Source organism: Microcebus murinus, chromosome 8 (genome assembly GCF_040939455.1).
Source record: "Microcebus murinus isolate Inina chromosome 8, M.murinus_Inina_mat1.0, whole genome shotgun sequence".
Lineage (NCBI taxonomy): Eukaryota > Metazoa > Chordata > Mammalia > Primates > Cheirogaleidae > Microcebus > Microcebus murinus.
This window is the reverse complement of record NC_134111.1, coordinates 101,229,424-101,257,090: the sequence shown is the minus strand read 5'-3', so window position 1 is coordinate 101,257,090 and position 27,667 is coordinate 101,229,424. Positions and strand designations below refer to the sequence as shown.

Here is a 27,667-nt window from a genome sequence, read left to right as displayed (position 1 = left end):
GAAGATCAAAAACAGGCTTGTTTTATTTATACACAGAACAACGTATCTACAGCATTCGGGCGTGGACTATGTACATAACAATACAAGAGGCATTCACTTCCAGGGCGCTCACTGTATAAATTAAGGTTATAAATATGAGGGTAGGCCCCACCTGAGGGCACAAAGCCTTCTCTCCAAGACTCTCCAGGGATCCTTCCTTCCTCCTCTACGTGGACAGGACCGTGAGTCCGTCCAGAACACCGCGAGGGGACATGGGGCAGGGCAGGACACCGCCGCAGTGTGGGGACAGCCCAGCACGCGACAGGCAGTTTCCTAAACATTCATGCTCATTCCTTTTCACTTCTAACTTGTTAGAATTAGAAAAATGGTTTTTATGTAAACAGTGCTGTTGTAACCACTGACGACATGTTAATTTTCAACACCACCATTGACCCAAACCCTACGCTTTCCCAAGAGGACACCAAGGACTTGGGGTGGGCCTGGTGCCCCAGCAGCCTCCACGGGCAGCTTCCCTCCTCGTGGCCCGTCCTCACCCAATCCCCGCATGGCCCAGGGTGCCGCTGCGCTGGGCTGCGAGACCGGCTGCTGCCACCCGCCTCAGCCCTTCCACCCAGGCAGTCCCGTGACTTCCGTGGCCAGCTTCTCTCCTCCTCCACCTCCCCCACCTAGAATGCTGTACTGTGGGACACAGAATCCCAGAGGGAAGGGGACATACACCACCCCCACCCAACGTTACTTCCAATGAGGCAGCACAGCCCGCAGACGGAGGAGGAGATTCTCCCACCCAAGACTCCTAGCCCAACACCTCACGGCAGGGTCGCGTGGCCGCAAGGGTGGACGGCGGGCCTGGGGAGTGCGTCCACGCCGCAGAGGCGGGGCCTGGCCAGAGCACACGGAGCGGCCACCCGGTCCACAGGACGGGCACGAGACAGGGCTGGAAGGAAGCGAGGCAAAGCACTGCCCCGCCCCAGCCCGAATCCAGCCGGCTCTGCGGGTGTCCGGGTGCCACTCCTGCCCGGCTTCCTCACGTGTCAGACAGGGCGACACAAATGAACGGCTGGACGGCCCCACAGACTGCTGACGCTGCCCTTCTTTTCGGGATGTGGACCACAGCCTGGCAGCCAGGCCGTGCCGTGCCAGGGCCGGGTTACGGAAGCCGACACCGTCTCTGAATGGGAGGGCAGTCGGGGCCTGCGAGGCCAGGGGTGCGCCCCACCTGGGGACTGTCCCCGGGCTGCAGCCCTCTCCCTAGGGGAGCTCCCCAGCCGCTGGCACTGCCATCTGCTGGCCCTGCCCGTGGCCGGGACATCACACCTGGGGACAGAGGCGAGGCAGCGTGGGCACTGGGCCACAGTCCCACCGACACCTCCAGGGACAGCAGGAAACAAAAGCCACCATAGGGGCAGAGACTCTCAAGACAGCACCAGCCTCCGGCCACCCAATGGAAAGAAGCGCCCAGACGGCTCCCGACCCGGGACACTGCCCGGGAACCGCGGGACAGGAAGAGCCCAGGGCTCCGCTCAGGAGCCCTCCGTCCGCGGGGCTGGGCTGGACACCAGCTCGCTCCCAGCCCCAGGTGGCCTCACAGGCCCGTGGCACCTGCAGGGAGGGGCGGGAGCGCATCCCACGCCCACGGCTGGAGGGAGCCGCGAGGATCAGCTCAGGAACGTGAGACCGTTGACGTGGCTTAACCAGGAACGATCTTTTCTTTCTCCTCGTGTCAAATTAAAATGAACTACTGGAAATACATCCGTGCCACTTTCAAACCAGGAAAGAGGCGGACAGTGTTTAAAAGAACACCTTATTAACAAATAGGGACGACAGCAGGGCCGCGTGGTGGCTGCGGCGGAGCCACAGGCCGGGACGTTCTGCGCAGGGTCCCCGTGGGCTGGGCCCTCACCCCACCCCGCGAGCCGGCGCCAGGGACAGAGCCCCGGGTGCGGCTGTGGGGACACACGGACAGGAGGCCCGCGTGACTCAAGCTCGTGGCCAGGCGGTTCTGCGGGAGGGGCCGGGCTGGAAGCCAGGCCCGCCCGTACCCGCGGCCACAACGCAGCCGGCGAGGGCCGGAGTGGGCGCGTCACGTCTGCCCATTCGGCCCCCGCGGGAGACGCGTCTCGAAGGTAGCTGTGTTGGTTTGTCCGAGCCGTAGCCGCTGAGAGGCGCGAGGCTGGCGGAGCGGTAGCACCATAGGAAGGGCGGCTGCGCGGGGCAGCGCCCGGGCCTCAGTGGCAGGCGGGGCGGGGGACGCAGGCTGAGAGGGCGCAGGCTAGGCCTCGGCGGCAGTGCTGCTCCGGCTCAGCTCCTTGATCCCACACAGGATCCTCTTCATGTGGCCCACTTTGGTCACGCCGAGGTCCTGCAACAGAGAGGAAGCCACCGTGGATGCCGGGAAGAAAGCCGGCCGAGGGCTCTACGGACGGCCCGCACCAACGGCCCTGCCTACTCAGCTCTCAACACGCATGAGGGGGACTGGGATGGAAAGGGCACCAAGGTGACAGTCATGCAGACGCCGATGCATCGCTCCTGCCTCCTACGAGCCACTGCTGTCGTCACACACAAATCCAAGACAAGGACAAAACACAGGCCTGAGAGCCAGGGATGCCAGATGACCTGGCCACAGCCACTGTCCAAGACACCCACGGTGGCCTTTCGCCCACAGGGCTCGGGCGGCCAGGCAGCCTGAGGCGTGGCGTTAAGGCCTGGCACAGACCGAGCCATGCCTGGGCCTGACTTCTCCCTCCCACCGCTTCCTGCGAGGTAGGGACAGTCGCCTGTGACCTTCCGCTCCCTACAGAAGCCCGGGGAGACCCGGACGCCAAGGGCCACAGCTCTGCAGTGTGAGCCAGCAGCGCAGGACTGCCTGCCCAGCAGGGTGTCACTGTCACAGTGGTCCCCTGTCTAAGGACGCCAAGCAAATCAAGGTTTCCCCATCGTGTCTGCTCCTGGCTGCGTTGGGCTGGGTGGGTGGGGCCATCACGCCAAGGGCAAGGACTGCCCCACCCACGGCACACACAAAGGCCAGAGCTTGAGGAGAAAAATAAAAAGGATCGTGATGCTGGGACACGGCCTGGCCAGGGGGCAGGACAGCGCTGGAGGGAGCTGCGTGGAAGCCCAGGTGCGGGTTCCGAGATGCCTGTGGAAGTACCTTGAGGTCCCTCCGCTCCAGGTGCAGGAGCTCAGAGCCCCGGATGTCGTGCCGCGTGAAGATGTCCTTATACTCACAGAGACTGAGGTGCTCCAGCCAGGCAGCAACCTCCTCTGTCCCCCAGAGGTGAACTGTCAGAGATGGAAAAGCACGAGTGCAGTGAGTGCCCAGAGCCCAGCGCGAGGTAGGTGGCAGCCAGCACCCAGCGCCCAAGATACCCCAGCAGCCAGCGCCCAAGACACCCCAGCAGCCAGCGCCCAAGATACCCCAGCAGCCAGCGCCCAAGATACCCCAGCAGCCAGCGCCGACACACCCGGGGAGCTGGTGCCCACCACCTGGGCACGGGCAGCAATGCCAGCCGTGCAGAAGCCGCAGGGGAGCCCCTACGCCAGGGTGTGACTGGCGCAGAGCTGGCATCTGTTCCTGCCAGGTGGGCCGCCAGCCTTTGGGACGTTCCCTCATGTCCCAGGAGGATTAAACACCACCAACCATGAGGGAAAGATCCTCATGACTGTGTGGCCAAAGCCAGCTTTTCCTCCGGCTCCTAGAGGGGTTACGTTTCGCTTGGGGGCCGTAGCAGGAAGGGAGACACGCAGAGATTTAGATCTCACACAGTCAAGCCATCACCATTAACAGAAACCCAATTTTTGCACAAACATGCAAAGAAAAATCAAAAGAAGCTGCCCTACTGGCGGCAAATGCCACGCCCAAAATCCAGGCATCGGGGCCCATCCAGCACCCAACAGTGCTGGACACAGCCTTGGTGCTCAGGGCTGATACCTCAGACAGAGATTTTTTTAAGCCCCAATTTATTAACCCAAAGGAAAAATGTCCTTTAGTGCCATTTTATATTGATTCCATCACCCACAATCACTGGTGGCCTGGGGTTCCCACGAGAACCTCGATCAGTGACCCGATTACATGGGGACAGCAGCCCATCAGAGGAAGCAGGCTCAGTGGCCCGGCGAGGCCCGAGTCCAGAGTTTGCGTCTCCAAGTTTGTCTCGTCACCTCTGCAGTCTCCCTCCCCACCTTGAACTCCAATTCAGGGCAGGCAGGACAGCTCGGAGGCCCACCACCCAGAGTCTCTGTGGAGGGCACGTTCGGGGCAGGTGTGACGTGGAGGGCAGGCAAGGGTGTGGTTTTGCAGCCGAGCGGGCACGGCTACAGCACCGGGACCACGGGGAGGAGCCGCGGGCCAAGGAGAAAGCAGAGGCCGGGAGAACCGGGCCAAGGCAGCGGGCGTGGACGGCCAGAGACACACACAGGAGAGGGGCAGGTACCCGGGGCGCCCAGGCTACTGTGAGCTTCTTTGTTCTTGTTGTTTTTCTCCTTTTTAAACTTGGTCACGAGGCGGAATTTACCGCTGCGGCTGCGTTTGGAAAGATCCAACATCACGTTCTGTTGGGGAGAGAGAAACACTGGGAATTAGACGGTGGGAGAGGGGAGGGGGAGGCGCAAAACAAGAAGGGATCTGGGAAGAGACACCTGTTCCTTTAAGGTGTTTCCCGTTTTTTATGCTTGTATTTATTGTTGATTTTAATGCCTTTTAAAAGTGGTTTCGAAAAAAAAAAAGTGATCATAGTTTTTTTATATTATTTTTCACTTTGTAACATTTGCATTTCTTAGGTGATTAAAAAACTTTTAGTAAATATTATTTAAATATCAGTATCATACTCTATTAAATGAAAATTATTATAATAAATTATTTAGCCAATCTTCCAGTGTTGGATTTCTAGGCTTCGATTAGGATTATGAGTACTTTCTGAACAAAGCTGTCCCTGCACGCTGCATTCTTTGCTAGGGACGCACTCCCTGAGGCAGAACAGCAGAGAGGGACACAGCAGTGCAGCCACCAGAGCACCCCGGAGGAAGCGTGCAGGTAACAATGAGTCACCTTGTGATATGCTGGTTAATTATATAAGAGAGACACCCCAAATAAAGCTTGAAAGTAAAAGTATGAAAAAGAATATACCAAGTAAGTAGACTTGAAGACGAAAAGAATTACTAAATACAAAAGGGTCATTATATAATAATAACCTATGTGCATCCAATAACACAGCCTCGAAAATACATAAAGCAAAATCACACACAACCACAGGATAAACTGAGACATCTATAATCACGGTAAAAGAGTTAACGAGTGATACCTCAAGAAGACAAAAAAAATTTCTGTGGGGACTTAATGATGTAAACAATACAACTGCATACAAGGTACATTTAACAAATACTAACCACCTGTTGGACCATAAAGCCAGTCTCAATAAATTTCAAAGGACAGCAACATACAGACCACTGGGTTGGAGCACAATGAAATTAAGTTAGAAATCAATTACAAAAAGATAATTAGAAAAATCCCATACAATGGAAAATAAATAACATACGTTTAAATAACTCATTTAGGTGCTTATTCCTTGGCATGCAGTTTTTTGGCTTTTACAGTCATCATAAGTTTAAGACTTTATATAGTAACAATTATTATGTTTTATTATAATGTGATTTTCTTTTTACCATTTACTGTCATAGGTGTGCAATTCTACTTTTATGTTAACATTGTTATTTTGGATTATTTTATTGTGGTTTCTTGTAATTATTTTATTTTTAATCTTTCTGGGTCATTAGTTTTTAGCAGGGGCATGGGAAAGAAAATAGGCCCTTGTGTTTAGTATCTGCTTAGGTTTCTCACTTAACATGATCTAAGAATGATTTGATTTTAAGAGGAAGCCATGCCATCTTTCTGTTATATTTATGCTGTTATATGCTTGCTACTCCCTTATTGTATTTTATAATATAGGTTATCCTATTTTATTTCTGTCTTTTGTGGTGATTTAGAAAGACATAAATATTTTCAATTCTATTAGAAACTAGCTTTAAGTTTTTAAAACTACTGACTCTACGTTTCTCTAATTATCTAAGTCAAGAAAGTCGTTTTTAACTTTCTTCCCCCTTAAGGGAAGGAACGTAATGTGCTTTCATCCCCATCCACGCCCTCTTCCTGGCCACCCGCCTACTGCCCACGTCCCCAGCGCTGACGACGTGACCTGGAATTGTGGCCGTTACTGCGCATCTGGTGAACAGGTCATGTATTGTCACTGCGGTCATTTTAAGTGAGATCTTTATCACACTTATAATTAACTATTAACCAATGATTCTGATGAGCTTGCCCTTTCACACCAAAACACCCTCGTTCTCAAGTTGCTGAGTTTTGTCAGTGTGCTGGAAGGGCGCTGAGCCGGCTTCCCAGGAAGAGTGTGCAAACGCCCGCGCATCCGGGAACAGCGTGCTGAGCTGCTGCCGCCCAGCTCTGGGCCCTCACCCTATTGCTCCAGCGGGTTCTCAAACTAGGCTGGGCAGGGCTGTCCATGTTTAGCATCTAACAGTTACTTATCTTCTGTCACTGTGTTGCCCAAAGTGAACTTTTCTCCCAGCCCCTCCTGGTCCGCCCCCAGGGGAAGCCCAGAGGCAGTCTAGGGTCTGTCCCTGTCCAGATGCTGCCCTTTCCTAGGTGCTTTCTGCCTGTTCTCCTTGTTGTAGGATGTGACTTCACCCGGGGCGCAGTATGCCCAGGGTCCTGTCCATCCCAGCGGTAAGACCTGTGGCACGCTGGGGTGGCTGAGCACACGCAGAGGAAGAAGTGTGGGTGGGGAGCAGAGCGCCCCAGCTCTGTCCCATCCCTCCGCGGCAAGCTCCCAAGCAGCTGCCATTTATCCGCACAGTGTGTCTCCACGCTGGGGCCGGCTGCAGGCCTGGGCTCACCTTCCTAATCCCTTCTTCCTGGCCCAGCCCAAGGTTCTGTTTCAGAGGGCAGGTGCGCCTGGTTATCAGGGCGCGCTCTAGACCCAACCCCCAATTCCTTCCTACCTGCGAAGTCTCTCCTTGCCTTGAAGGGCTTTTTAATGGAGGATTTTCGAGAAGGCACACTGCGAGCTACCCCCGAGCTGCACAGGCCCCACAGAACGCAGGCGCCGAACCCGGCACTACCTACCTCCTCGTCGCCAGGCTCCGTGAGCTGGCAGAGCCAGGGGGTGTCCGCCAGCTTCCTGAGCTGTCGGTCCATCTCGGCGAGAGCGCTCCCCAACCGCTCCTTCTGGGGGGGATCCAGCTGCTGCTCCGGGCAGGGGGGAGAGGGGAGAGCTGCTGATCGCAGGGAGGCGCCAGGCCCAGCGAAGCCCTGAGCTCCTCGGGAAAGTGCTTATAAAAACTTTCCAGAAACTAAGTCACAGGGCACTGGATTAGACACCAAACCTAAAACCTCCCTTTCTAAACAGTACCAGGTGAGAGAACATAAATAATGAAGTCACGATTAGCAGGACCGACACTGGACCTGCTCTGCTCTCCCCGAGCTCACTGGCAGCAAGAGGACAGGGCCATCCACGGCGCCAAGCAGAGGAAATGCCAAGAGGCAGCAGAGCTACTCAGCACGTGTGACCGCGGGAGGCAGCGCACGTGTGCAACGCGGAGCGGGGAGCACAGATGCCAGACCTGGGGTGGTTCTCCCGCTGCGGGACCTTCAGCAAGTCCCTCCTACACCCCCATTTTGTGAACCAGAAGGCCGCCAGGCCATCGCTCGGGCTCTCCCTATTCCGGCCTCTGTGACTCAGGGACCCTCCTGTGACTGTGGCTCCCCAGGCCGACGTGGCCGGTTGGGGGGCTGAGTGAGGAGGGCGCTGGGCGCTGAGGAGACAGCCGGCTCTCAGCCACAGCGGCGGGTTCTGCACCCACAGGATTCTGAGGCAGAAACACAGCTTTTGCTCTTTTGTCTACAACAAAGATGTTCCCGCTGCAGGAATCTCTGACACGCTAAGGACAGCCTCGCGGGGACACTGCCAGGACTGAGCACCAGCCCCACGAGCAGACCAGACAACCCGGAGGCCCTCCCTAAAGGCCCAGAACACGACCGAAACGTGCTGCCCCGTGCCCAGAGACAGCGGCGTTTCTTGGACGGCCAGGGCCCGCTCCCGGGCGTCGGCTCACCAGGGCCATCTTCCCGGCCAGCAGCAGCTCCGTCTCGCTGCGCAGAGCTCTGAAGTTATTCACCATTTCCAGGACAAAGCTGCAGTTCAGCCCCTGAGAGAAAGCGGACATACAGGTCTGAGAAGGGCCGAAGGCTCAGCGAGCCAGGGAGGAGCCAGCGCTGAAGGAGCAGGTACCTCCACGGCTCTGGGCTTGCCGTACACTCGGTCCATGGACTTGGAGCTGGCGTTGACGGCGTGCGCAAGTTCCTGCTCCACATCTCGGTGGGACTGAGCTATCTCCCGGATACTAGACAGAAAGAAAAGCAGGCAGGCGTCAGGTCTGGTAAAAGGGCCCAGACGTCACTTGTCTGAACACAGCCCCAGTATCGCCCACAGGGCCAAGGCAGAGGGCTGGCACGGCAGGGTGGCAGGGACCGTGGCTTGGCCATGACAACCACTCAGTGGTGGTCACTGGCACAGGACAACCTTATAGATCATTTCCTGACCAACAGCAGACAAATAAGAGCTTAAAATGGGAAATCTGACACCAAAATCCAAGTTTTGCAGAGAGGAAAATGTACAAAATGAGGGTCAGGCCTTGTACAACAGCCAGAGGGCAGCACTGGGTGTGGGCCCACTGCACAGAGCCCCTGCAGTAACGTGAGCAGGTGCAGAGGGGCCCAAGACATAGGACACGGCTGCTCAAGCCCAGGGCCCTCCTGGAACCTGTACCAGGCCATGCTATACATGGGGACAGAGGACCCTCCTCCAAACGGATAATCTCAATGTAATGATGGGCTGAGACGGGGCCTACACACAGCCCAGGCCTCAGCCACAGGGGAGCTGGTGAGAGCACGAGCCAGGGCAGGTGTCCGAGGCTGGCAGGTGGGCTGGGGGATGGGGAGAGGTGCAGGCAAAGCTGTGGCAGCCACCTGTCTAGAGCTGGGGGAAAGGGCCGCTGCTAACAGCTTTCCACAGGGCTGAGTCGAGGCATGCACACCTTCCGGGAAGGCCACCACAGGCTTTGAGGAGGCACCAATGAAGATAGGAGGCCGCCAGGTGCAGAGCAATGAATTGGATGAATGCTTAAGTGAAGCCCCCCAGCCCCATCACCGATCTGGGTCAGGGAGATGTTGGGGGGGAGCACAGTAGCCCTAGTCAGAGGCCGGGGCAGCAGTGACACCAACTACCAAGGCAGAGAACGAAGGTGCCAGTTCAGACATACCAAACGAGACACACCCGTGGGTGACCAGGAGAGGGACCAAGCTGCTAGACAAGAGCTGGTGCGGTGGGGGCAGGAGCTGGAGCTGACACAGGTGGTCCTTCCACACACCAGGCCAGGCAGGGCGGCCTGGGAAGGGCACCCAGAACGCCAGCCCAAATCCCAGGGTGTCCCACCCACAGCTGGGAAAAGAGGAAGGAGCCCAGGTGAAGCCAGGAAGGGGTGGCCAGAAGCCAGGGAGTCAGAGTGTGGAGGCAGGAAAGTCACACACAGCTGGAAGAATCGGGCAACAGCTAGAGAGTCCCAGGTCAGCAGCAGCAGTGGCCATACAGGTGGGTAGGGAGAACAGTGGACAGAGCGCTGACCCAGGCCTGCCCCAAAGGACACAGTGGCTGTAGGAGCCGCTTCTCAATGAGGGGAAAAGGAAATGCCTTTTTTAAGTAAACATAAGAGCAGAGTGCAAACCTGCTCTCTGAGACAAAGTGAAGGCAGCCATCAGTGGACTATCCTCAGGAGTCCAGGGCAGGTTTTCAAATCTGCAAGTGGCTCTAAAACTCACTGTGGCTTTTAGGTTTCCATCTATGTCAACACCAAGAATCTCTGAAAGACGATCAGGGGAAACAGGCCAGCACACCAAGGCAAGCGGACGCAGGCTCAGCCCCCACGGATGACGCAGACACAGCAGACAGATCAGGAGGGCCCACAGTGGGTGCAGCGAGGCGGAGCCCACCTGTGAATGAGGACCCCGGCCGCCTGCCCAAACTGCTCCATCTGGGTGGCCTCTTCCTCAGACAGCATCTCTGGGTGCAGAGAGAAGGACGCCGGGCGGGGCAGCTCGCACTTCTGCTTGTCTTCCCAGGACTTCAAGGTGTTCTCAAATGCCTAGGATGCCAGAGCCCAGAACTGCACTCCCTACAGCGCCCTCGAGAGGGCGAGTGTGCGTCTGAGCTGAGCACACTGCTACACACCCAGATAACCAGGAAGCGGGGAGACACAGACTTTGTTTTTGCAGAGGGGAGGAGATGGTCCTAGAAATTACTGCCCTATTACCTTAATCGAGTGTCTTAAAAAAAACCATACAAAAAGACATGAAAAACTCTGGCTCTTCTTTTAAAGTGCACAGGTGACCCCACAGGTGAACCCTGGGGCCCCAGCCCTGGGGCGCCGCAGGCAGCCATTCTTACCCTATCTCTGGTTAGCGTCTGTGCCCGGTTCTTGTGGACAATCCGGATGTACCCTGGGGGCTGGATCCAGGCCTCTCCATCCACCTGTACAGGTACGCCCTCATCCCCCAGGATGGAAATCTTCACCGTGCGACACTGATTAAACAGCACAATGATTACTCGTGTGCAGAGCCAGGGGTTTCAATGTGCTGTCAGCACCCTGTGATCTTCCTGCTCTACACACCCACGGCCCCACCTCGAGGGACCCCAACTCTTTGGGGTGACGCATGGGCCACAGCCGACCATCCTGCTGTCAGAGCATCACCAGCACATGCCGGTCACAGAGCCTGAGGGTCTGCTCTCTTCAGCTCTCCTGCCCTGTCCTGTCCCCACTGTCCCCACCAAGCATGACCAGCATCTAGGGTCAGTCAGTGCAGGAGACCCTGGCATTGGGATATGGGTGTCAGAACTCAGGGTAGGGGAGGTGGGAAAGGGGGTCAGGCTACCACCAGCCACTGGGCCCCTGCCACATGCAAACACTTTCAGAACAGAGCAAGCGTACAAATGGTGATGAAGCCCTGTTCCTGTTTTCAACAAAAAATGCTGCCGAACCCAACACTCTGGGAGGCCGAGGCGAACCCAGCACTCTGGGAGGCTGAGGCGGGAAGATCACTCAAGATCAGGAGTTCGAAACCACCCTGAGCAAGAGCAAGACCCCATCTCTACTAAAAATAGAAAGAAATTAATTGGCCAACTAAAAAACATACAGAAAAAATTATCCGGGCGGGCTTGGCGGTGTATGCCCATAGTCCCAGCTACTCGGGAGGCTGAGGCAGGAGGATTTCTTGAACCCAGGAGTTTGAGGTTGCTGTGAGCTAGGCTGACGCCACAGCACTCTAGCCCAGGTGACAGAGGGAGACTGTCTCAAAAAGAAAAGAAAAATGCTGCTGAAGAGTTAAAAACATGAACTTCAAGCTGCCTACACCGGGGCTGGATGCGAGGGTGGACACGGTGCGCAAAGGGACCACACAGTCCCAGGCTGGGGTTGGCAGCACCCCCCTCCCAAGTCTCTGTGCTTAATTAAGAACAAGGTCTCCCCACCCCCCCCCAAGCCCACAGACAGACCATGCCCAGCCCGTGACCGCCATCAGAGACAAGTCATGGCTGCCCCGTCCTGCCTCCCCTCCCCAGCAGGGACTCAGAGCAGCCGTGTGAGGCCCCCAGCTGTGAGGCCCCCCATCACTCCCCGCCTGCCAGAGACGGGGCTCCGCCACACTCTGGCTCCTGCCGCTGACAGCTGCTGCATGGCGGAGTCTAGCCGGGGCTGCCCCTCATCTCGCCTCAGCAGGAGGTGGGCAGGTGTGGAGGGCTCAGGTGGGGACAAGTTATGGAAAGTAATTTTGGGAGTTTAACTGTCAAACACAGCCCAGGGAAGGGCTCTGGCCTGGGTGGCAGAGCCCAGGGATGTCCAGAGCCTGACAGAGGCTGCTGCGTGGTCCTGGGAAAGCGCCACTCTGCGGGGCTCTGCTCGAGGAGTGAACGCACAGGCCTCCGCCAGACCGCTCCAGGCACACCCTTACCTGGGCGATTCGGTGATGCTGCAGCTTAATGACTCGAGAGACAGCCATCTGCATGCTGCCAAACACGGCGACCACCTCCAAAATCTTGTCATCGAACGATGGGGCTGTGAAAGTCTAAAAGGGCCGGAGTTAGAGCTGAGTTAGAGCTGACCGCCGCCCGCAGCCCCCGTGCAGCCCCTGTGCTCACTCTCTCGCTGGGGCCGGCCCAGTGCTCCGCTGCCACGCAGCCAGCAGAGTGGGCCGAAGCTGCCAGGGACAGCACTGCTGAGGGCTACCTGGCGCCAAATCCTAGACTTGACCTCAGCGAGTTATGTAATTGCTCTCTTCCTCAGTTCCCTCCTTTCTAAAGGGGGGTAACACTAGGATTCATTATGAAGACTGAATGAGTTAACACCTGCAGAGTGCTTAGGACAGGGAGCAGCACATGTCACATGTGCAGCGTGGACTCCGTTAGCTACTGTGCGCAAAGGGAGCCATCCTCCTGGTTAAACCTACCAGCACCTTCTCAGTTCGTAGCACAAATTCCAAACTTCTTCCCTGGCTACACAGCCAAATGTGATCTAGGCCCCTGCAGACCAATCACCTGTTGCATACTGCAGTCAGGGGACCTTCCTCCATGTCTTCCATGACCCCTGCCCTGTCCTGCCCCCAAGCCTTCACATAGGCTAGAACAGCCTCCCTCTCCTCTCTGCCCACCTGATTTGGCCAACTCAAGTCATCCTGCAGGTCTCAGCCTCCCAGAAGCCCTCCCTGACCCACCCCATCCTCCAAGCCCCATCGTACCCCGTCCTTCTCTGCCAATACCGCTCTGCCAGGCCCTCTAGACAACGAGCCCCTGGGCGAGGGGCCCTGTCCTGTCTTGCTCTCCATGGCTCCCCGGTGCCAGCACAGGGAGGTGTTTGAGTCACCCAAGTCACAAAAGACCACCCCACCGTTCCTCCCCTCCCTGAGCTTGCACCCGCATGCCCATACGTACATCATCTTCCTTGGTGCCCCCCCAGAAGTTGGTCCCTCCAGCATAGCTAGGAATGTTGAGGACGGCAATTCCCTGAAGACTGGGCAGTGGGATTGGCCGCCCATCACACTGAGCAGCAGAAACGCAGAAGAAAAGAAAAGAGAAATGCACAGTATCAGCGGGTCCTTCTTTCCAGCATCCACACCGGGGCTGGGGAGGGAGAGGGAGTCCCCATGCAGTGAGGAAAGAGCCACCAGGAGAACAGATGGGCCTAGTGGTCAGCTAACGTCCCTGCCAGGGCCTCCTCCTGCTCACCTCCAGCAAGACCTTTTGCTCCAGGTTCCTATAGGTTCTGTGCAGCAACTCTTTGGTCCCAAGGACTCCATACCACATCATGTTTTTGGTTCGACTCCTGGAAACAGAAACACAGCCTTGCTGTGGGCCTGGCCCTGCCCTGCAGTCGGCCCGAGGCATGCCATGACGCTGGGAGGCGTCAGACCACACACGGGCTAACCCAGCAGTCATTACGGCAGTAACACCTGAACGTAAGGAGGACACATTCTCGTTTTCCCAGATATACATAAAGAGATATATTTACCAACAGGAAATTTTGCTAAATAGTAAATTTTGCCAAGAGAGTAACTGTACCCGGAAAAGCACAAAATTTTATACATCATGATTTTTTTTCTGGCTATAAAATTCTGCCTTACCACAGAAAATTTGGAAAATACAGAAGAGCACAAAGGAGAAAATAATCTTTATAATCGCAACACTTCCTTCCACACGTCCCAGTGACGGCTGCTCTGGTGCACGTCCCCAGTCTGCTGCGGGTGCTGATTTCCAGATGGACTCACTGGTCCACACGGCTCACCCTACACCGGGCCCCGTGGTTCCTCGCAGACAGGGGTGCCCTGCGCCCGGCGTGCCTCTGCCAGTCACCCACACAGTCCCTGCTGACGGGGCTCCAGGGCGCCCACCCTGCACTCTGTGACTTCCAAGGCAGCGAGCCCTTCCTTGTACCCACCTCTTTACCAACATTTCCAACCACTTCCTAGGACGGATTCATAGAAATGGAATTTTTCTAGAGACCTTTTGAAAGCTCTCCATACAAACTCAAGAAAGGGTAAACCAGGGTTCCAAGGCTTGAAGAATGTATTATACATGCCCCTATTATTATTATTATTACTATTTTTGAGACAGTCTTGCTTTGTTGCCCAGGCTAGAGTGAGTGCCGTGGCGTCAGCCTAGCTCACAGCAACCTCAAACTCCTGGGCTCAAGCCATCCTGCTGCCTCAGCCTCCTGAGTAGCTGGGACTACAGGCATGTGCCACCATGCTCAGCTATTTTTTTTTTCTATATATATCAGTTGGCCAATTAATTTCTTTCTATTTATAGTAGAGACGGGGTCTCGCTTTTGCTCAGGCTGGTTTCGGACTCCTGGCCTCGAGCAATTCGCCTGCCTCGGCCTTCCAGAGTGCTAGGATTACAGGCGTGAGCCACCGCCCCCGGCCATGTTTTAATATTATTTTAATACTTTTCCAATCATTTTTGGACTAACAGGGATTTTTTAATGCTCTGACCCACCATCACATGCTATGTAACAGGGCTATGTCCCTGGGGACGCCTGAGCCACTTTCCTCCACTGAAGAGCCCCAGAGTTCAAAGGTCTTTTGAGTCCTTATGCTGTTGTTTTCCTAGAAATTTCCAACTATATATAATTTGAGCAATAGCTAATGGCAACCCCTCAGGTGTGAGTGTGGCCTCCCTCAAGGTGGTGGTGACACCCGTGGAGGACAGAGGCCGGGTCACATGGCTCGGGTCGCTCGGACCGCAGCCATCAGTCTGCAGTGGTGTGGGAGGAGTTTGTCCCCCACTTCTGTTTCTACTGAGAAGAGGCCATTTCTACCTCAGCCTAGGAAGGACGTTCCCGTTTTTTCCCATCCTCTGCCCAGGCCAGGAGGGTGAACATGTGTGCATCGTAGGGAAGAGACCAAGCACCCGAGCAGGGCTGCCTCTGTTGGAGGAGACTTCTCACGGGCTCGGCAGGCTCTGGCCCTGCCTGCGGGAGGCACCAGGCCACTGGCTCTCCCGGCTTGCTGATGTGCACACGGACTTTCCCACAACCACGCAGCGGGTGCCGCAACTCCCTAGCACACTATGTCACCTGCCCCTTCACTGCAGCATCACAGATGGGGCCCTCATTAAGAGACACAGCCCACTCCAATGACCGCCGTCACTGGTTTTCTCGTGTGACATTTGCCCCAAGCTGGCCAGCCCTGGGGGTGGAACCTCTTCCAGGCTGGCTTCCTGGACTGCTTCCCGCTCCTCTCCTCCTGACAACCAGCGACGCAGGCCATTTCACCTTCCGCCCCAGCGCTCCGCTCAGCTCTAACTTGCTGACTCCAGCAGCTCCCTACCACCTGGAAGGAGAAGCCGTGAAGATGCGAAGTCCGTCCCCTACCTGCATTTCTCTGGGTGTTCGTCACGCTTGTTGTTAAAGTCCAAGGATATCTTTGCATCCAGGCCAATGCCAAAATAGTTGTTCATGACACACTTCTCTGTGTAACACTCTCTGCAAAGGCGAACCTTACGTCAATCACAAGAGCCGCACGGCGGCCATGCTGGCAGTTTCATCTCACAGACTCCAACCTCTCAGCATTTCTCTTCTTTAAGGCAATGCTGATATCTTTTTCTTTTTTTTCTTGTAAGAGATTTACTGAGATAAAATTCGCATATCATGTCACTTACCAATTTAAAATATACAATGCAATGATTTTTTAGTGCATTCACAGAGTCATTTAACCATCACTATGCAATCAATTTTACAACATTTCATCGCTCCAGAAAGTAAGTCTGTGCCCATTAACCCTCAGCTCCCGACTCCCGAGCCTCTGGCAACCGCTAATCTACTTTCTGTCTCTACAGCTGTGCCTGCTATAGACGTGTCACATAACGGGATTGTAAAGTACGTGGTCTTCGTGTCTGGCTTTCCCTTACTTAGCATGACGTGTTCAAAGTTCATCCATGTTATAGCACGTGCCAGTACCTCATTTTCATTGCCAAGTAATATCCCATTTTATTATTCATCAGCTGATAGGCACCTGGGTTGTCTCACTTTTGGTTATTATTTATGAACATTTATATCCAAGTTCCAGCACAGACATCTTCAATCCTCTGGGGCATTTACACCCCGTAGCAGAACTGCTGGGTCACATGGAAGTTCCAGATTTAACCTTTGGGGCAGCTGCACACCATTTACATTCCCACCAGCAGTGACAAAAGTGATGATATCTTTATGGCATAGAAACACACATTTGAACTCTAGATCACAAAACATTTCTCAAATGTCCCTAGACCTAACCAAAGCAGTCACCACATTAAAAAGGGAAATGAACTGAAAACGTCCATCCCAGGCCCATGGCAACAAACTTCCCCTTGCCCGGATGCTCTGCTGACGAGACTGTCTCATTCTGGCTTCTCGCCCCACCTGGCTGCAGGCCCCGCCTTCGCTCTGCACAGGGCCAGGGCCAGCTCGGGGCCTCCTGCACAGCCACGGGGCCCAGGGCCGCGGGGAAAGGAGGAGTGGCAAGCAGGAGCCATAGCCGGAAGCTGCCACGGAGGCTCAACAGGGTGGTGGGGCCCCAGAATGCTGCCTGGACCCAAATTCTGACACATTTTAGCTTACTAAGCTTTGGCAGCCTGATCTGAGAACCAATCAGCACTTGTAAGTGCTTTTGTGATGTATCTAATTCAAGTGTAGAGCAGCTGGCTGAGAGCAAAACTGTTTACTAAGCTGAAGACCATGTGACTGACCAGTATTTATAGGTCCTGGGAAAAGAGAGATCCAAGCCAGAGAAACAGGGCACAGGGACAAGGGGAGGAGGTAGAGACACTGGGCTCAGGGGCCGGGGGCAGAGGGGTGGCAGCTGCCTGGGCAGACGGAGACAGGCTCAAGGCCTGCAAGAGGCCCAGTGGCCCTGGCCACAGTCCTGGGGCCCACATGGCATGGCCCCAGCACGCCGCCATGGGTGAAAGCGAGGGAGCATGGCGTTGTCTCCCCACGTGAAGAGGAGAGAGGTAAAGAGACCAAAGGGCTCAGCCAGGCGTGGAAGCTCAGCAATGTCAGACGAAGGAGCCAAAGAAAGGATTAGTGTCTAGATCAGGAGGGCCACAGCTCTGGCCTTGCTGAGGAAAGCGGCATCGGGAAGGCTGAGGCCTGGAGGCCCAGGCAGACTAGCCCAGGAGCAGGCCAGCACCTGGAATCCAGAGCTCCACTTCCCCAAGCCACAGAGCCTCTGTGAACCACACACTGCTCACTGTCACTGTCCCTGACCACGCCAGACAAATGGTTGGCAACTTTCAACCGTCACCAGCTACCCAGAACCAGCAATCAGCCATAAGAAAGAAAAGTCTAGAAGAATGCATTTTCAAAACAACGCTTGTCTCCACAACGTTCTCTAATGCACAAGACGACTCCATTAAACTGCTGTGTGAACGTCCTCGCTGCCCGAGAAACTGGGCAGAGGGAGAAGGCCGTGTCCCCAGAGGGTGAGGACAGCCAGAGCAGGCCAACAGGCCCTCTTTCCTCCTTGGAGTTTAAACACAGGACGGGTCTCCCTGGGGGGCCGTGAGGCGGCAGAGGAGAGCACACAGTGGGCTTTGCGGCCCAGGGTCTGTGACTCTGAGTCACAACCAGGTAAGCAGAAGGCAGGGTACGAGGGAGAAGTGGCTATCGGGAAAGCTCATCATGGGGGAGCTGAAGGCAGGACAGCACGGACAGCCAGTGCAAAGGTGGCTTCCAGTGGGCACATCTGAGCCTGCCGATGACCTAGGAAGGTGGCAGAAGGTGACTCAGATTCAGAGGACTCGCTGTGCACCGGCCGAGGGCCCTGGGAGGGAGGCGCTGCCCTCGCCTTCTGGGCAGACTCACAGCTGTGGCTTCCAGTCATGCTCCCGAGCTGAGCCCACTCCCTTCTTTGTTTTCCTTCTCAGCCAGCACCAGCTGGAGAAGGCTCGGCTGGTCAGCTGCTCACTAATGTCACTAGTCAGTTCTAAAACCCACTTTTCCAAGCTTCAGCATTCTCAAAACACTGTGCCTGCTTCGTTTACCCTCATACTCACAGGTTTTCTGGTTCGGAGTTAAAGGGATCAGCATTAATCAATAAGCGACTGATGACTGAGCCCCCAGGCAAGGACCCGGACATGCCGGCCCGAACACCTGCAAGGACACAAGCAGGAGGGGACGCTGGTCGGATCCACAGACCTGACAGACTCTCGTCTTTGAGGCCAAGGAACTCACAGTCTGCAGAACATCATTACAATTAGACATGTCTAAAATTATGTACAAGCATGTCCAAATTTTGACAATGAATAGTCTCAGGTCAATAATTGCCAACATCAGCCCATATTTGTGGAACAAAAACATACTGAGCAGTAGAAACCAACACCTATGAGACACCTGAAAATGGTGCTAAATTCATGAGACAGAAACATCAAGAAGACTCCAGGTGACCAGACCCTTGCTCTCCTACGTCTGGGGCTCGTGGAGCAACTCAGCAACAGCACGACACCAAACCGCAGTCGCCCACCCCACCCTCTCCAGGCACGCAGCTCACTGACTCAGCGCTGCCTTCCCAGTGGGCCTCCTGGGCTTCCCGAGTGCTACGTGGGCGTTGCACACCCTGTTTAAAAAGGGCACTTCTCACAGTCACACTTAAACCTTCCCAGGACCTAGCAACTCCCGAAAGCCAGTGACCCTCTCTCACTCCTCCTTTCCCAGTGCCCAGCTGCTGCTTAAGGGCCCCCTGGATGGCCCTCCCGCTGGCCCAGCTGGGAGGGGACACTCACTTGGGTACAGGATCTTGGTGTTCAGTGCGGGCAGGCCGTCCCGGCTTCCCGACTGGGGAGGAAGAGAAGCAGAGCTGCCCAGCAATAAACTTCCTTTGCTGATCAGCTTTTCACAGGGAGCTTTAGACACTGTCACAACAGAACAGAAAACCTGAGGACGTTCAACGCAGAACACTACCGAAACCCTGGGAGCACACTAGCAAAATAAACGGGGGGGGGGGGGGGGGGGGGAGGGGGCGGCTGGTGACAGACCACCGGTCAGCCCATGGGAAGCGTGTGAGATAAAGAAGGCCCTGAGTGAGGGGCCAGAGGGGAGCCCAGGCTCGTGTGACACGCTGAGGGCTTGGGCTGATCTGGAGGGTGGACACAGGCTATGATGGTGGCACAGGAGGGAGGGAGTGACCCCTAATCTCAGTCTGGGCATGGAAATCTGGGAATCTCAGTCCATGCATGGCAGAGCTCTGAGGGGTAGCGATCTAACAGCCATGGTGTCAACTCTGAGCATTGCTCCTACTGGCCTGACAGTGCCCTCCACACAAACAGAGTCCAGGAGGGGCAAGGGTCCGTCCCTGTCAGACACAGCCCCTTCTGAGCAGTTCTTCGGGGCACAGCGAGGTTCTGAGGAAGCAAGCAAGGGCAAGACACCAGGCACTCCTCAGCAAGGAGGGTCCCCTCCCCACTGGTTCTCCTGGCATCCATGGGCTGTGAGTCTACACGGCCAAGTGGCCAAAGCAGTCATGAGAAAGCACCCTAAAACTTCCACTGCAAGCGTGCCAGGTCTCACCACAACCCAATCCCTGATGGCAGCACTGAGGGAAGAGGTAGGAAGCTGGTACCTTTGCGCTGGCTCCTCCCCTTGGTGGCCCCACAGCTCTCGCTCTGGGACAGTGGTGAGCACACCCTGTTGTCCGTCCTCTCCTCCGACTCAGAGAGACCCAGCACAAACCCCTCCTGCTCTTGGGTCTGGGCGTTTTGCTCATCAACGGCTGTGCAAGGAAGGAGCATTTCCATCTGAGCACGTGGCATTACGGTAAGGGCAACAGCAGCCTGAGTTCCCTCCCCGTTTCTATCTATGTCCTCTGGCTGAAGGTTTAGACTGCTAAGTCCCCGGCCCACCCGCCTTCTTCCTGGCCTGGCACACAGGTCAGTACAAAGACCCTGGGCATCCAGGCTCACGGGCTGGGAGGAGGAGGCTGAGAGGCTAAAAATGATGGGGAGGAGGCAAGTGCCGGAGAGGCCCCAGCTGACCCAGAGAGGCCGGGCGGGCACGCTGTGATCTCATGGCTCCCACTAAGGGGGGAGTCCATCATAGTGAAGACAGCAACGGCCAGGAGAGGGACCTGGGGTCTGAAGCCCACAGGCCACAGTGGTGTCCCAGTGTGTGCCTTCTGTCACCACATTCAAGGGAACATGGAGAATGCCAGCGCTTGCCTGAAGAAAGCACCTCTCAGCGATAGACCGGTTACCTTTTTCTGTGTGTTCAATGATCTGGCGAATCGCTTTCTTCAGGCTGTTGGCCCTTAGCATGAGCTGTTCCCGGGGCCGGAATATCTGGGGCCGGGCGGGGCAGGCCATTGCCACCGCGCGGTCCCCAGTGGAGCTGCAGACACTGCCCAGCCCGTCACCGTCTTCGGCCTCCTCAGCGATGGTTGGGGGTGGGTTGGGCAGCGAGGATGAAGCCTGGGACTCATCGTCCAAGGTTTTGAGGAGCGAGTCCAGCTTCTCCTTCAGGACGGAGCACTGGACGGGAACACAGCGGCATGCAGAGCGCACTTCTCCACATTGCGACGGCCCCCAGCCCCGCCCCCACCCAGGTACGGACCTTCTTGGCCATGACCTCTGACTCCTCTGAGCTCTCAGTCGTCTTCTCATAGGCCTTTCCCACCCGGGCCACGAAGTCCTTCACTGTCTCGCAGAGCACTCTAGGAGGGAGACAGAAGGACACGTCTAGAGAGGGGCTCCAGGCTGGGCCCCGGGCACCCACCTGCCTGAGCTCTGCCTTCCCCGCTGCTGCTGCCAGGACTCACTTGGCCGAGGAGATCACCACTGAGTGCTGGTCCGAAGTCAGGATTTTAGAAAGATGGGCTGCAACCGAGTCTTCATAGAAGAGAATTTGCTGCACCTGCAATCTCCCCAAAACAGGTGGGGGCCTGTTAGCCTCTGTGACCCAAAGCTCCTGAGCTCCAGTGAATCTCTCACCAGCTTCCCTGGCGGCACACAACCCTGGCTCTCTCCTAACCGACATTGTCGCGCCCTGCAAGCTGCACTTCCAAATCCTAACCTGCGATTCACCAGTGCTTTGTGAGAGTCTCAAAAGCTTCATCAAGCTCTGGACAAATGGAAAGGGTAGATCTCAACGATGAAAAAGATGTAAAAATGTACGAACAGCTCACAAGTGTTCAGTCTGAGATCACCACACCAGCCCGTGCTAGGAGCGTCAGCCTTTATTCCCTTTCCATCCTATGGCAGGTGAGCCGCAAGTGGGCAGGCTCCGTGGTTTAGGTTCTGCTCGCGGCAGAGGCCTCACCTGCCATCTGGCTGCGAACGCTATCACATGAGCACGCACGCGTGTGTGTCTGTGTGAGTCGTGTGTGTACATGCACACGCACTTTGTCTCTCTCGATGAGAATCACTCTCTTCACCAGCTGCCCTACCTGCTGAGCTGTACCCTGTGCGGGAGTGAGAACCGCTCTCTTTAGGGCCTAGCCCCGGGGTCAGCAAACTTCACTAATGGCCAGATAGTAAATATTTGGGTCCTTGCACACATACTTATTTGTCCTCTCAAAAAAAAACAAAAAACTCAAAACCACAGGCCCCCTTGCTGGCTCACAAGGCCGTGTGGAAGCAGCCCCGGCAGGCCTGCGGCCTCGTGCGCAGACTGCTGCCTCGCCCCACAGAACTCCCTCTTCCCGCGGCCCCAGCCCCATCGAATGGGGACTGCCCTGGGCAGAACCCGGCTCACACGCAGCTGGCGGCCACCTGCCCAGCAGGCATGAGCACGGCTAGGACTGCACCGCTGCTGTCAGAGCAGGGTATGAAAAAAGAATACAAAGCCAGTCTGTGCCCCGAGGGGACGTGTAAGAGCGTTAAACCGTAACAGTGACAACCACCCGACACAAAGAAGAACTCCAAGTCGACCTAGAGTAGGCTGCCCGAAGGGACTGGGATGTCCCAGGGGACTGGGGGGCTGAGGAACAACTGGGCATCCCAGGCACAGGGGAATGGCAGGGGAAGGAACAAGCAGGGCCATGCAGGGGACGCTGAGGAGCTGATGGGATGCACTGTGAGCGGGAAGTCCCGGGAAAGGTCTGTGGGAAGACCCCCAGGCCTGGTGATAACCTCAGGAAACCCCTAGATGTCACTAAGCCCAAAATCCTCTGCCAAGGGGAGTGAGAATCCGCCCGGCTGCCAGCTCAGCCTGAGGTTCACCTAGAACCTCTGCAGGGCAGGGAGGCAGTGGGAATGGCCAGGTGGGGTGGTGAGACCACTGAGCAGGCTGTGGACAGCGGCCTGGCATACCTCGGAGTCCTCGCTGAAGTCTTCGGTGACAGTGGAGGAGGAGGCCTGCCGGGGCAGTTTGGTCTCGTACGCCATGACGCTCCACCTGCACACGCACAAGGTCAGCACCGCCCACCATGAGCAGGGGCGGGACAGGCAACCCCCAAGGGCAGACCCTGCACCCTCCCTTCAAGGCTGGGGCCTTGAAACTTCATTTTTAAGCCCTCTGTCTTGGTTCAGCATCTGTGACCCAGCTCTTCACCTGGCTGAGAACAAAGGTCTCCCCTCCACAAGCAACAGGGCACCACCACTCTACTGAAATACACTGGAGAAATACACCCCATGAACGGCTGCCTTTGAGATGCTGCTTCTGGGAGAAACGCTTTGCCCTCCTTCAGACAGCTGGTCCACGCCAGCTCTTCCCGGCCCCAGAGGCACTCTAAGGAAGCCCTGAAGAGGTGGGGGCATTGCACGCCCACCTGTAATTAGAGCTGCAGGGTTCTGGGGGCAGCTGGGTTAGCATCTGATGGATACCTACAGAGTGTCATCCATCTAGCTCACAAGTACCTCACTCAGGGAAGGTGCCAAGGGGTATCTTTAAGCACTTAGAGGGCAATTACCCAAAACTACTTGTGAGAATAGGACATAAGAAAATGGAATTGCTCTAACACGCAACAAGGAGTACTTTGCCAATGGGTATTAGATGCTGGACTGAGGCACCCTGATGGATTCAGGTTTGGCATCATGAGAAGATCTGACCATTCTAGGGCATGATTCTTAACCTGTTTTGTTTATTTTAATCCTTTTCATAATCTGACCAAAAATCAAAGACTACCATAAAAAAATAACATATGCTAAAGGTCAAATTTTTACAAATAACTTCATCACAGATCCCAGGTTAAGAACACTGGTCAAGGTGGCCTGTCTCTCAGAAGAACTTCCACTCATATGGCACTAGAACACGTCCCACTCACCTGTCCAGCATCTTGGTGCTGGCTCTTTCCAGCTTCTCCAAGATCTGGGGCAGCTGGGTGTCATCGTCACAGGCTGAGCCCCAGCCCAGCACTCGCGCCAGGTCGTTCCCTGTCCCGAGTGGCAGCACGCCCAGCTGACACTAACAGAAATAGTAGGGAGAAGGCAGTCAGCACCTGGGAATGAGAACCACCTCCCAGCCCTACAACGACAGCCAAATTAGGTGTGAGAGAGCTCATCTGGGACCGTGTAGCTACGTTACAGGCAGAGCCCACCAGAGGGGACAGATGGTCTTTGTAATCTGACAGAAAATGCCAGGGTCATCGACCCCTCTCTCCCATGTCTCTCAGCTGTGGCCACAGCTTGACCATCAACCCCTTGGGACCTCTCTGATCTATATTCCCGCACAGCCCTCTGTTCCCAGCTGCAAGTACAGAGTCAGCAAGCACAATGCAAGGTGCCACCTCAGCAAGAGCTCGGTCTGGGAGGACAGCAGGCAGGAGCGAGCAAGGACAGCAGAGCGAGACGCGCAGATGGAGAGGGCCCAGCGCTGAGGGGTGCCCAGAAGGGCTGGGGCCTCAGTGAGGGTTTGCTAGAGGCTTAAAGGAAAAGGAGGGACGTGTACAGGTGTGGTGGTGTTCCAGGTAGCAAGATGACACACCTGTGAAGGGGCAAGTGGGAGCTCAGCAGGGAGGGCACTGAGGAAAGAGGAAGATAGAAGCAGAGAAGGAGGAGCCAAATCTGGGGCTCTGTAAGCTTTCCTAAAGCCAGGGAAGCCACTGCAGAAAGCTAGGGGATGTGTGGGCACAACTGCCCCAGAAGGTCACTGGCTGAGTGGTGCAGGGACAGAGGCCAGGGGCTCAGCACAGATGCTCCTCAACATGCAGGTGGCTCAGACTGGGGCCACACACTAGCAGTGGGCAGGGGACTGTGGGATAACAGGACTGAGCCCAGCAATTAGCGAGAAATGATGTGGGAAGAAGATGGAATCAAGAACCACTGTCAGATTTCTGGCTCTGACATCTGCATGGCAATGTCCCCAGACTCCAAGGAAAGGAATGAAGCAGAGGCTGAGTGACAGCTGGTGTTGGAAGCTTGCCGCACCATGAGAAAGCCAGAGAGCCCAGGGCTCAGCTGTAACTGAGGCCCCCAGGACAGAGATGGCAGCAAAAGCCCTGTGAGTTGCTGAGCCGTCCTGTGAGGAGGAATGTGAAGGAGGAGAGGCCCAGCAAGGCTCTGAGGACAAAGCCTTCAAAGGGAGGGCAAGGAAGGAGAAATCCCTACAGAGATGGGGCAGCCAGGAAGAGAAGAAACACCAAGGGGGCTGGGGTCCCACAGAAGGAGCAGCCGGAGCATCAAGTGCCACCGAAAATTCAAAGGAGATAATGTTCACGGGTGAAAATGAACCACAAGGTTTCACTGTTTTCCTAACTAGCCATAGTGAACTTGTAAATGACCCACGAACTGAACAAAACTTGAAACTGGGCCCAAGTGGACTGCTCCAACCCACCACCAGGTGGCACTATTTCTCTTTCCTGAGCAGCTGGCTCCTGGTCATAGTCGGCCCGCCCACAGCTACCCCCACCCCAGTAAATACCACAAAGTGGCCAGGGCTGGGGAGAGAATACAAAACCACTGGAAAATATGTTCAAATCACAAAGAAGACTGGAATTTTTTTTAATGGACCATAATAAACAGTATGAAAATATGAAAAATCTTCATAATGTTGGCGAATGGGTAAGTTTCTCTCAATATGACAAAAATCTTGAAGAAAAAAAAAAAAAAACCCAAGGATATTGAAGACAAACGACAAACCAGGAAAAAAATACCTACTATGACAGATAAGGAGTTCAAGTAACAATCCTTAAACATCAACTTTTTTTTTTTTTTTGAGACAGTCTCTTTGCCCTGTTGCCCAGGCTAGAGTGAGTGCTGTGGCATCGGCCTAGCTCACAGCAAATTCCGGGACCCCGTGAGCCCCGGAATTTGAGCCCCTCAAATTCCGGGGCTCAAGCAATCCTGCTGCCTCAGCCTCCCAAGTAGATGGGACTACAGGCATGCGCCACCATGCCCAGCTAATTTTTTTTCTATATATATTAATTGGCCAATTAATTTCTTTCTAGTTATAGTAGAGACACAGTCTCGCTCTTGCTCAGGCTGGTTTCAAACTCCTGACCTCGAGCAATCCACCGGCCTCGGCCTCCCAGAGTGCTAGGATTACAGGCGTGACCCACCTCGCCCAGCCTGACATCAACTTTTTTAAAAAAGAAAAGTGTATTCCCAAGACAGAATCAGGCAAAAAAAAACCCAAAAAACAAAACAACAAAAAAGAACAGGCAATTCATTTAAAACTTCATTATCAACTGAGACGTTCGACTTCACTAGTAATTAAAGAAATCAAAATAAGACATGTATCATGTTGTCTCCTTAGCTGGTCAAAATCTGAAGACATGAACACATGGACAGCGTGTGGGAAAGGACAGGCTACGTGGCCCTGATGGGGGCAGTGTGGTGATGCACCTCAGTATTTAAATCTGGGTGCGCTACAAAAGAGGAAATAATTGGGACCCGTATACCTGGTTTCGCGTCCGTTGTCCCTGCGGAGCAGGGTAAGTGCCCACGCGTGGGGAGGCGCCGGCGCGTGGGAAACTCCCATCACATCCTTATTTACAGACGCAGAGCGCGAGGCGTCCACGTACTAGTGATTTTTAAAATGCAGTAACAGAAGAGCGTGGGCAATATGGCCCATTTAAACTAAGCTGCACTACACATTACACGTATGTATGGTAACAGACGTCTGAGAGTCAGCGAAATGTTAGCTGCGGCTGATCACGTGGGGAGAGCAGTGGCTGGGAGTGAAAATTCAATGAACATATGAACACTTTTTCATTCATAATCAAGAAAGTCTTTTTATTTTAATACAAAAAACTAGTTTAGTGACCTATAACTCTGACTTGAGAAAAGTATATTTCTGTCCTCTCCTCACAAGCAAGAGGCATCAAGCCGTAAGTCAATAAAGAGCCAACAGGGGGACAGGAGGGGCAGCCCCCCCAGACCTGCTCCCCACCTAGGTCCCTCGAGGACTCTTCATTCTGCAGCTCCCCTACTGCTGACGTGCAATGCCTATTCACAGCCGGAGCCCCTGGGCCTCCACGCTCCTGTCCCCACTGGCCACAATCCACACAACCTGTGCTGGCCCCCATCTGAGAACAGGCACCGTGAGATGAAAAGGAGCTAAGACGGCATGACCTCTCTGCCTGGGCACCCTCTCCCCTGGGCTGGGCTTCCTCATGTCCAGGTACCTGTTTATGAAGGTTGAGGCTGTCAATTTCAGAAAGGACCCAGCCAACACTGCCATCCCCGCCACAAACCAGAATCCGGAATGTGTCAAACTTCTGGAATAACCGTAAGCTGCAGAGAAAAGAGAAAGTTGGTGGAACGGCATGCATGCTATAGGACACACAACAGGCTCGTCACTCCTGGGCCAGCTGTATCTGCGCTCCTCGCAGCTGGACCACGCCAGAGGCCGAGCGCACGTGTGCAGGGGCTCTGACACGCGACACCAACTGTCTACACAGCCCTGTGCTCAGGCCCGCTTTGTCGAGGTGGACAACAGAGGCTCTGGGGCCCACCCAGCCCCTCCAACCAGGGCCCCAGCCCCTGCGAGCCCAGGATGGATTCTCAGCAGACACTGCAGACTCGATGGGGTGCCAACACTTCATCCTGGCTCAGATGCCAGCTCCTGCTGGGTCGTGGGCACAGCTTCTGCAGCCCCAGCCACAGCCACACAAGCACAGCCTACGTCACTGTCCCTCACCTGCCCCATCTGCATGCAGCTTCTGCCGACCTTCCCACCATGCCCCTGGACTGCCCTGCACCCGCAGCCCCAGCCCCCACTTGTCCGCAGGCCTGCAGTCAGGCCCTACCCAGCACTTGCTCTGGCTACTTCGGAGCCTCAGGCTGACAGATGCCACGTCCCTTCTGCAGCACCCATGGCCTGGGCCACTGGGTCCTCTGGGCATGGGGACCCATACCTCCTCCCCTCCTGGCTCCTCAGGTCCTCTGCCACCCTTCCCCTCCCCCTCAGCGTCCCCACTGCTGCAGCTACTCCCTCCTCACCCTCTCCCTGCATGGCCCCATCCATGTTTTGGCTTCAAGGAGAACAAAGGTGCTAATGACCCTGAATTGACCCCAGGCTGCTCCTGAAGGCCAACATAGCTGCCCACCAGAACACACCACTGCAGAGTCCTATAGCACACCTCCAATAGGACCTGTTCCTCCTCTAAGAATGGCAGTGCCACCACCGACAGAGGCTGGCCCCTCCTAGC

The 27,667-nt window shown here is 55.5% G+C and overlaps 1 protein-coding gene across 5 annotated transcripts in view; it reads right to left on the bottom strand.

The window, feature by feature from the left end:
* DGKD (diacylglycerol kinase delta) overlaps nt 1–27,667 on the bottom strand; it is a 107,470-nt gene continuing 79,803 nt past the window's right edge. For 4 of the 5 annotated variants that reach the window (XM_020288122.2, XM_012791580.3, XM_012791581.3 and 1 more), the window contains 21 exons: nt 26,642–26,750; nt 23,342–23,481; nt 22,389–22,473; nt 20,897–20,991; nt 20,692–20,791; nt 20,336–20,609; nt 19,706–19,855; nt 18,870–18,998; nt 18,144–18,240; nt 15,484–15,594; nt 13,338–13,434; nt 13,044–13,151; nt 12,068–12,181; nt 10,509–10,643; nt 10,055–10,206; nt 8,298–8,409; nt 8,122–8,214; nt 7,133–7,252; nt 4,431–4,548; nt 3,149–3,279; nt 1–2,359 (listed from right to left, as the gene is read on the bottom strand). In XM_020288122.2, the coding sequence (XP_020143711.2) occupies nt 2,270–2,359; nt 3,149–3,279; nt 4,431–4,548; nt 7,133–7,252; nt 8,122–8,214; nt 8,298–8,409; nt 10,055–10,206; nt 10,509–10,643; nt 12,068–12,181; nt 13,044–13,151; nt 13,338–13,434; nt 15,484–15,594; nt 18,144–18,240; nt 18,870–18,998; nt 19,706–19,855; nt 20,336–20,609; nt 20,692–20,791; nt 20,897–20,991; nt 22,389–22,473; nt 23,342–23,481; nt 26,642–26,750 (2,560 nt within the window). In that variant the 3' untranslated portion in view covers nt 1–2,269. The remainder of the gene's footprint in view (nt 2,360–3,148; nt 3,280–4,430; nt 4,549–7,132; nt 7,253–8,121; nt 8,215–8,297; nt 8,410–10,054; nt 10,207–10,508; nt 10,644–12,067; nt 12,182–13,043; nt 13,152–13,337; nt 13,435–15,483; nt 15,595–18,143; nt 18,241–18,869; nt 18,999–19,705; nt 19,856–20,335; nt 20,610–20,691; nt 20,792–20,896; nt 20,992–22,388; nt 22,474–23,341; nt 23,482–26,641; nt 26,751–27,667) is intronic. The other variant, XM_076006056.1, reaches the window with a different exon arrangement.